The sequence below is a fragment of the Oncorhynchus masou genome, unplaced genomic scaffold (assembly GCF_036934945.1).
Source record: "Oncorhynchus masou masou isolate Uvic2021 unplaced genomic scaffold, UVic_Omas_1.1 unplaced_scaffold_587, whole genome shotgun sequence".
Taxonomy (NCBI): Eukaryota; Metazoa; Chordata; class Actinopteri; order Salmoniformes; family Salmonidae; genus Oncorhynchus; species Oncorhynchus masou.
Genome location: NW_027012291.1, coordinates 292,079 through 302,078, shown reverse-complemented (window position 1 = coordinate 302,078; position 10,000 = coordinate 292,079). Strand labels below are relative to the sequence as shown.

Sequence of the window (10,000 nt, the reverse complement as noted above, 5' to 3'; positions counted from 1 at the left end):
TTCAATAACAGCAGGAGAAACAATGGCCGCCTTACTCAGTTGCGCAAAACTCACTCTGAGAGCCTCCACCTACCCACTTACGCAATGTGATCCTTCACGCTCATTTTTCAAAATAAAAGCCTGAAACTATGTCTAAAGACTGTTGACACTTTAGGGAAGCCATATAAAAAGGAATCTGGTTGATATCCCTTTAAATGGAGGATAGGCATGCTGAGGAACCGAGAGGTTTCAAAATAAGAGACACTTCCTGATTGGATTTTCCTCAGGCTTTTGCCTGCAATATCAGTTCTGTCATTCGTTCTAGTCATTCCACGTTGCTATGCTAAACACATTATTGGCATGGAGCTAGCTAGCTAGCTAGCAGAGGTTCAATGATAATGAGAGACAAGAACATCAATACATATTTATTTAATAAACCATGTATAATTAGGCAACAACCAGCTGATGGTCAACTCAATATCATATAGTTATGTAGGATAGCTAAGCTAACGTTACTTCTCCAAGTCAATAATATAGTTATGTGGGATAGCTAGGCTAACGTTACTTCTCCAAGTCAATCATATAGTTTTGTAGGATAGCTAGGCTAATGTTACTTCTCCAAGTCAATAATACAGTTATGTAGGATAGCTAGGCTAATGTTACTTCTCCAAGTCAATCATATAGTTATGTAGGATAGCTAGGCTAACGTTACTTTTCCGAGTCAATAATATAGTTATGTAGGATAGCTAGGCTAATGTTACTTCTCCAAGTCAATCATATAGTTATGTAGGATAGCTAGGCTAATGTTACTTCTCCAAGTCAATCATATAGTTATGTAGGATAGCTAGGCTAACGTTACTTCTCCGAGTCAATAATATAGTTATGTAGGATAGCTAGGCTAATGTTACTTCTCCAAGTCAATCATATAGTTATGTAGGATAGCTAGGCTAATGTTACTTCTCCAAGTCAATCATATAGTTATGTAGGATAGCTAGGCTAACGTTACTTCTCCGAGTCAATAATATAGTTATGTAGGATAGCTAGGCTAACGTTACTTTTCCGAGTCAATAATATAGTTATGTAGGATAGCTAGGCTAATGTTACTTCTCCAAGTCAATCATATAGTTATGTAGGATAGCTAGGCTAATGTTACTTCTCCAAGTCAATCATATAGTTATGTAGGATAGCTAGGCTAACGTTACTTCTCCAAGTCAATAATATAGTTATGTAGGATAGCTAGGCTAACGTAACTTCTCCGAGTCAATAATATAGTTATGTAGGAAAGCTAGGCGAACATTACTTCTCCTTTGCTAGCTAACTAGCCCACCAAAGGCAAGCTAACATCACATCGTGCAGCTGAAATGACAGCAAACTATGGAATTTTTGCTTGTTTTACCTTTGTTTCTATTGCCAATTCTTTGAATACATCCATTATAATGATGCTGATACATGAATTGGCCTGGATCAGAGACGCTGTCAGGCTCATCATGTCATGTGGCACAGTGGAGAAAAAAAACTGCAACATGTTGTACAAATCTGATAGGCACATAGTTGTACTGTACCAAACCAAATGCTTGGCTCGTAGCATGGGGACATATTGTCTTGACACTTTTTTCCCCGGGGGAGATTAAGTTTACAAATTGACTGGCTGGGCTGTGGGACAGTAAATGCACATGTATACATTTAATGGAACTGTTAACAGGCATCGCCCGGATAATGAGGGATTGTGGTGCTATAACTCCCTGCTACCAACCAATCAGCATCCGGAATCCAAACAACCCATTTTATAATATGGTAATACAGCATTTGCTAACCCTTCATTAACTTCACTCAACAGTCTTCAGTACAGTAAAGTAGAATTGCGGGATTACTTTCTAGCATGCAACATTATGCATACTGTATACACAGAGTGGACAAAACATTAAGAACACCTGCTCTTTCCATGACAGACTGACCAGGTGAATCCAGATGAAAGCTATGATCCCTTATTGATTTCCCTTGTTAAAGCCACTTCAATCAGTGTAGATGAAGGGGAGGAGACAGGTTAAAGATGAAGGGGAGGAGACAGGTTAAAGATGAAGGGGAGGAGACAGGTTAAAGAATGATTTTTAAGCCTTGAGACCATTGAGACATGGATTGTGTCTGTGTGCCATTCAGAGGGTGAATGGACAAGACAACACAATGGAAGTGTCTTTGAACGGGGTGTGGTAGTAGGTGCCAGGCGCACTGGGTTTGAGTCAAGAACTGCAACACTGCTGGGTTTTTCACTCTCAACAATTTCCATATAAATGGAGGCGTTGAACAACATGAGTACAGCCTGTTTGCTCAGCAGATGCTTTTGTCTTATAGGCATCCAATACCTTTTACCCTGTTTCCCAACACGGCAGTCTTTTCATAGCTTATCATGCAACACGATGCTCTCTCTTTCACACAAAGAAAGCTGTTTAATACATATTGAGTACAAGTAGTTGGAATGATGCTTTCAGGGAGGTGAATGACACACCTCCTGTACATTTCCTGCAGCCTCTTTACAACATGTCTCAGTCTCAGAGTTATTACGAGCCGACGCTCTTGTCTTCACACTAATCTGTTGCGCAACACGTCTCCGTCTCAATAGGTTATTATGCCGAGGAGATGAGACGCTCTCGTTTTCACACTGAGACAGACAAGTACCCTTCCATTAAGGCTTCGTCTCCACTCCTACACTCTAATGGAGAGAGGAGGGAAATCAGATGAGACAGACTGCAGGAAAAGGTAGAGAGTGAAGGCGGCGGGGGTAAAGAGAGAGGGATGGGAATAAATCAGAGTAGATAGACAGCCAGATGGGAGGGGGGGGGGGGGTAAAGAGAGAGGGAGGGGAATAAATCAGAGTAGATAGACAGCCAGATTGGGTGGGGGGGGGGGGGGTACAATCACTGAAAGGAGCAATCATCAACATACTGTCAAGTATCTGTACTATAAAATCAGTGGCGATCGCTGAGGTGTGAAGTGGAAGCACAACAAGAGGATAAGGACAATCATATGGCTGTGAAAATCAGAGACACACACACACGGTAGGCCTTTACAGTACACACCCACCAACATACACACACAGTGGTATCCAAGGCTTACAGAGCTGTGAAGTACCCATGTACTGTGTTCACAGTACACACAGCCTCCACTTCCACACATACTCTCCACTCCTGTTGTCACCCAAGCTTCTGTATAGATATTTGATCATCTGTCATCCCCTCTCTCTCTGATCATTGTGGGGTCCCCTACTTTCATTTCAGTCCTGAGCATACAAAATTGGCATGGAAACAAACTATTTGAATCCACGGCCCCAGAAAGCTCTGGTTTAGATCAATTGCAACCGTAGAGAGAACAGAGAGGGACGGAGAAAGAGAGAGAGAAGAAGCAGAGAGAGAAAGCAGAGTATGAGAGCGATGCGAGTGTGAGTGCTTGAACAAGGATCGGTATAGAGAGCTAAACCAATCATGAAAGGAGAAACAGAGAGGAGAAAATCCTATGGCTTCCCTCCTTAGATCAATACTGATTCAAACCCTGATAACCTCCTAGTCCTATCTGATCCTCCTCTCTTTTTCTCTCTCTCTCTCCCTCTCTCTCTCACTCACTCTCTCTCTCGCTCTCGCTCTCTCTTTCTCTGCCTCTGTTTCTCTCTTCTCGCTACTCTATCTATGTCCTTTCTCTATTTTCTCTCCATCTCTTTCTCTCCTCTCTCTCTCTCTCTCTCTATGTTATCTCTGTTCTCTCTCTCTCGCTTTATGTTCTCTCCTTCTCTCTCTCTCTCTTCTATCTCTTTCTCTTTCTCTTCTCTCCACCCCTCTCTCTATGTTCTCTCTCTATCTCCTCTCTCTGTTCTCTCTCTCTCTCTCTCTATGTTCTCTCCCTCTCTTTCTCTCCTATCTCTCTCTCTCTTCTCTCTGCCCCCTCTCTCTCTCTCTCTCTATGTTCTCTCCCTCTCTTTATCTCCTCTCTCTCTCTCTTCTCTCTGCCCCCTCTCTCTCTCTCTTCTCTCTGCCCCCTCTGTCTCTCTCTTCTCTCTGCCCCCTCTCTCTCTCTCTCTCTTCTCTCTGCCCTCTTTCTCTCTCTCTCTCTATGTTCTCCCCCTCTCTTTCTCTCTCTCTCTCTCTCTCTTCTCTCTGCCCCTCTCTCTCTCTCTCTATGTTCTCTCATTCTCTTTCTCTCTCTCTCTCTCTCTCTTCTCTCTACCCCCTCTCTCTTCTCTCTGCCCCCTCTCTCTCTCCCTCTCTCTCTCTGCCCCCCCCTCTCTCTCTCTCTCTCTCTCTCTCTCTCTCTCTCTCTCTCTCTCTCTATGTTCTCTCTCTGAGCTTTTCCTTCGCTCTCACTCTGTCCTTTCTCCTTCTCCATTCAATTCAATTTACTTTATTGACATGGCAAGTTCATTATTACTCACATTGTCAAAGTAAACTATATTTATATATAAATACACGGTGGGACCAACAGTAATAATAATAGTAGTAGTGGACATGGGATTACCATTAACAACAACTACAACAACAATATTAATGAGAACAACAATACATTAAAGCAATGGTAGTAGACCAGTGTCAACGTGACTGAGAAGACACATGACATGGTATGAAAGACAGAACAAAACAAGATGTGAAATATTATCGACATTACTTTGCACTTTTCACTGGCTGTCCCTCAGGTTGTTGCAGGAGGACACATATTGGCTTTTCACCCAATAAATATGAGATTTTTTCTTAATCTTTTATAGTTTCAAATTCTTTGTATTGAATTATAATTTTGGGAAAGAAATATTCTCTATGGTCTGAGTATTTGTCACAGTGTAGTTGGAAATGCAGCTCTGTCTCTACCTCTCTCCTGGAGCAGAGTGAGCACAGCCTGTCCTCTCTGGGCAGCCAGGTTTGTCTGTGACCACCGGTCTCTATCGCCAAACTATGCTCACTGAGTCTGTACCTAGTCAATGTTTTCCTCAGTTTCCTATCAGTCACAATGGTCAGATAGTCTGCCACCAAGTACTGTCTGTTTAGAGCCAAATAGCACTGAGGTTTACTTAGATTTTTTTGTGGTGTCTTTCCAATAGGTGATATATTTTTTGTTTTGTAATGATTTGGTTTGGCCAGATTTTCTGAGTGCTGTCCTGAGGCTCTATGGGGTTGGTTTGGGTTGGTGAACTGAGCCTCAGAACCAGCTGGCTGAGTGCTGTCCTGAGGCTCTATGGGGTTGGTTTGGGTTGGTGAACTGAGCCTCAGAAACAGCTGGCTGAGTGCTGTCCTGAGGCTCTATGGGGTTGGTTTGGGTTGGTGAACTGAGCCTCAGAAACAGCTGGTTGAGTGCTGTCCTGAGGCTCTATGGGGTTGGTTTGGGTTGGTGAACTGAGCCTCAGAACCAGCTGGCTGAGTGCTGTCCTGAGGCTCTATGGGGTTGGTTTGGGTTGGTGAACTGAGCCTCAGAACCAGCTGGCTGAGTGTTGTCCTGAGGCTCTATGGGGTTGGTTTGGGTTGGTGAACTGAGCCTCAGAACCAGCTGGCTGAGTGCTGTCCTGAGGCTCTATGGGGTTGGTTTGGGTTGGTGAACTGAGCCTCAGAACCAGCTGGCTGAGTGTTGTCCTGAGGCTCTATGGGGTTGGTTTGGGTTGGTGAACTGAGCCTCAGAACCAGCTGGCTGAGTGCTGTCCTGAGGCTCTATGGGGTTGGTTTGGGTTGGTGAACTGAGCCTCAGAACCAGCTGGCTGAGGGGACTCTGCTCTGGTTTCATCTCTTGACATTGTAGAGCTGTGTGGTGGAATGTTTTGGAGTCGCTTGTTTTTAGATGGTTGTAAAATTTGATGTCTCTTTTTTCTATTAGAATGAGAAGGTGGTATTGGCCCAATTCTGCTCGACATGCGTTATTTATAGTTTTTCTTTGCATATGCAATACAGTCTTGCAAAACTCTGCATGCAGTATTTCAATTGGATGTTTGTCCCATTTGGTGAATTCATTATTAGAGAGTGGACCCCATACTTCACTGCCATATAGAGCAATTGGTTCCATAACCGATTGGAAAAGTTTGAGCCAGATTGGAATTTCGATTTTAATGTACCTTTTAATGGCATAAAACACTCTCCTTGCTTTGTCTCTCAGCACATTCACAATGTGAAAGCTACCTGTGTTGCTGATATTTAGTCCTAGATTTGTGTAGTTTTTGGTGTGTTCTAATAGCACCATTGACTACAGACCAGTGTTCCACAGAGCTTCACAAGCTGTACTCCATTTTTTGTTTTTCACCTTGTCATAGTTGTTTCTGTGGGGGTATGTGGGGAGGGAAATGTTGTTGCTTCCTGGTAGGTGTTTGTCCCCATGACTGTTAATAGTGTCTTGTTCTTCTGCTGTTCTAGCATTCAGGTCTCCACAGAGTACGTTGCCTTGGGCCTGAAAGTGACTAATCTCCTGTAGAATGGAGAAACTCTCTTCATTGAAGTAGGGTGACTGAGGGGGGAATGTATGTGGTACAGAGGACCTTCTCTCTCTCTCTTCCAACATTCTGAAGGATGGCAACAGGGCATCTCTCTGTGATGTCTCTTTTGGCTTTCTAAGATTAAAAGGTCATCTCTCTCATCTTTTATTTATCCAGGATGGCAACAGCTTTTTGTATTTAGTATTCTCTAAGTCTTCCTACTGTAGTCGTCCAACTTCTCAAACGTGCTCTGTTCCCTCTTCTTCTAACACAGCTATCTAACCTATCTAAAACAATCACACATCCTGTTCCCTCTTCTTCTAACACAGCTATCTAACCTATCTAAAACAATCACACATCCTGTTCCCTCTTCTTCTAACACAGCTATCTAACCTATCTAAAACAATCACACATCCCTGTTCCCTCTTCTTCTAACACAGCTATCTAACCTATCTAAAACAATCACACATCCTGTTCCCTCTTCTTCTAACACAGCTATCTAACCTATCTAAAACAATCACACATCCTGTTCCCTCTTCTTCTAACACAGCTATCTAACCTATCTAAAACAATCACACATCCTGCTCCCTCTTCTTCTAACACAGCTATCTAACCTATCTAAAACAATCACACATCCCTGTTCCCTCTTATTCTAACACAGCTATCTAACCTATCTAAAACAATCACACATCCCTGTTCCCTCTTCTTCTAACACAGCTATCTAACCTATCTAAAACAATCACACATCCTGTTCCCTCTTCTTCTAACACAGCTATCTAACCTATCTAAAACAATCACACATCCCTGTTCCCTCTTCTTCTAACACAGCTATCTAACCTATCTAAAACAATCACACATCCTGTTCCCTCTTCTTCTAACACAGCTATCTAACCTATCTAAAACAATCACACATCCTGTTCCCTCTTCTTCTAACACAGCTATCTAACCTATCTAAAACAATCACACATCCCTGTTCCCTCTTCTTCTAACACAGCTATCTAACCTATCTAAAACAATCACACATCCCTGTTCCCTCTTCTTCTAACACAGCTATCTAACCTATCTAAAACAATCACACATCCCTGTTCCCTCTTCTTCTAACACAGCTATCTAACCTATCTAAAACAATCACACATCCCTGTTCCCTCTTCTTCTAACACAGCTATCTAACCTATCTAAAACAATCACACATCCCTGTTCCCTCTTCTTCTAACACAGCTATCTAACCTATCTAAAACAATCACACATCCTGTTCCCTCTTCTTCTAACACAGCTATCTAACCTATCTAAAACAATCACACATCCTGTTCCCTCTTCTTCTAACACAGCTATCTAACCTATCTAAAACAATCACACATCCTGTTCCCTCTTCTTCTAACACAGCTATCTAACCTATCTAAAACAATCACACATCCTGTTCCCTCTTCTTCTAACACAGCTATCTAACCTATCTAAAACAATCACACATCCCTGTTCCCTCTTCTTCTAACACAGCTATCTAACCTATCTAAAACAATCACACATCCCTGTTCCCTCTTCTTCTAACACAGCTATCTAACCTATCTAAAACAATCACACATCCCTGTTCCCTCTTCTTCTAACACAGCTATCTAACCTATCTAAAACAATCACACATCCTGTTCCCTCTTCTTCTAACACAGCTATCTAACCTATCTAAAACAATCACACATCCTGTTCCCTCTTCTTCTAACACAGCTATCTAACCTATCTAAAACAATCACACATCCTGTTCCCTCTTCTTCTAACACAGCTATCTAACCTATCTAAAACAATCACACATCCTGTTCCCTCTTCTTCTAACACAGCTATCTAACCTATCTAAAACAATCACACATCCTGTTCCCTCTTCTTCTAACACAGCTATCTAACCTATCTAAAACAATCACACATCCCTGTTCCCTCTTCTAACACAGCTATATAACCTATCTAAAACAATCACACATCCTGTTCCCTCTTCTTCTAACACAGCTATCTAACCTATCTAAAACAATCACACATCCTGTTCCCTCTTCTTCTAACACAGCTATCTAACCTATCTAAAACAATCACACATCCTGTTCCCTCTTCTTCTAACACAGCTATCTAACCTATCTAAAACAATCACACATCCTGTTCCCTCTTCTTCTAACACAGCTATCTAACCTATCTAAAACAATCACACATCCTGTTCCCTCTTCTTCTAACACAGCTATCTAACCTATCTAAAACAATCACACATCCTGTTCCCTCTTCTTCTAACACAGCTATCTAACCTATCTAAAACAATCACACATCCTGTTCCCTCTTCTTCTAACACAGCTATCTAACCTATCTAAAACAATCACACATCCTGTTCCCTCTTCTTCTAACACAGCTATCTAACCTATCTAAAACAATCACACATCCTGTTCCCTCTTCTTCTAACACAGCTATCTAACCTATCTAAAACAATCACACATCCTGTTCCCTCTTCTTCTAACACAGCTATCTAACCTATCTAAAACAATCACACATCCTGTTCCCTCTTCTTCTAACACAGCTATCTAACCTATCTAAAACAATCACACATCCTGTTCCCTCTTCTTCTAACACAGCTATCTAACCTATCTAAAACAATCACACATCCTGTTCCCTCTTCTTCTAACACAGCTATCTAACCTATCTAAAACAATCACACATCCCTGTCCCCTCTTCTTCTAACACAGCTATCTAACCTATCTAAAACAATCACACATCCTGTTCCCTCTTCTTCTAACACAGCTATCTAACCTATCTAAAACAATCACACATCCTGTTCCCTCTTCTTCTAACACAGCTATCTAACCTATGTAAAACAATCACACATCCCTGTCCCCTCTTCTTCTAACACAGCTATCTAACCTATCTAAAACAATCACACATCCTGTTCCCTCTTCTTCTAACACAGCTATCTAACCTATCTAAAACAATCACACATCCTGTTCCCTCTTCTTCTAACACAGCTATCTAACCTATCTAAAACAATCACACATCCTGTTCCCTCTTCTTCTAACACAGCTATCTAACCTATCTAAAACAATCACACATCCCTGTTCCCTCTTCTTCTAACACAGCTATCTAACCTATCTAAAACAATCACACATCCTGTTCCCTCTTCTTCTAACACAGCTATCTAACCTATCTAAAACAATCACACATTTCTTTTCCCCAGTCTATCATGTACACAGACTCCCTGTATAGTTCAGCCTTCATTTATCTGTTCTTGGTGTTGGAATTTAAACTTTATATGGCTTTCAGATGCTTGGTATAACTGTGTTTTTCAACTTTTTGGTTGTCCACCCCCCCAGATAGGTTATTTTGTTATGATCAACCTCTGTTTGTTCACCACCCAGTTCAGAGAGAATAAAGCAGTCCTCACCTACTCTAACTCTGTTTCATTATGCGTGTCCCGAACTCTGTGTTTACATTTGCTCGCCCAACATATTGGTTATTTCTTCACGATCAACCTCTGTCTGTGGTCAACTACTCCTGCTCTAACTCTGTGTCTCTTCATGAAGGAGTCCCTAACTCTGTGTATATTCCTGTTTGCCCAACAGATTGGTTCTTTCTTCATGA

General features: G+C 41.8%; 1 protein-coding gene across 1 annotated transcript in view; it reads left to right on the top strand.

The window, feature by feature from the left end:
* Positions 1 to 10,000, top strand: part of LOC135536274 (voltage-dependent T-type calcium channel subunit alpha-1I-like) — a 193,216-nt gene that overhangs the window by 126,277 nt on the left and 56,939 nt on the right. The window contains 1 exon segment of the mRNA XM_064962634.1: positions 9,982 to 10,000. This exon segment is cut by the window's right edge and continues 187 nt beyond it. Coding sequence (XP_064818706.1) covers positions 9,982 to 10,000 — 19 coding nt within the window.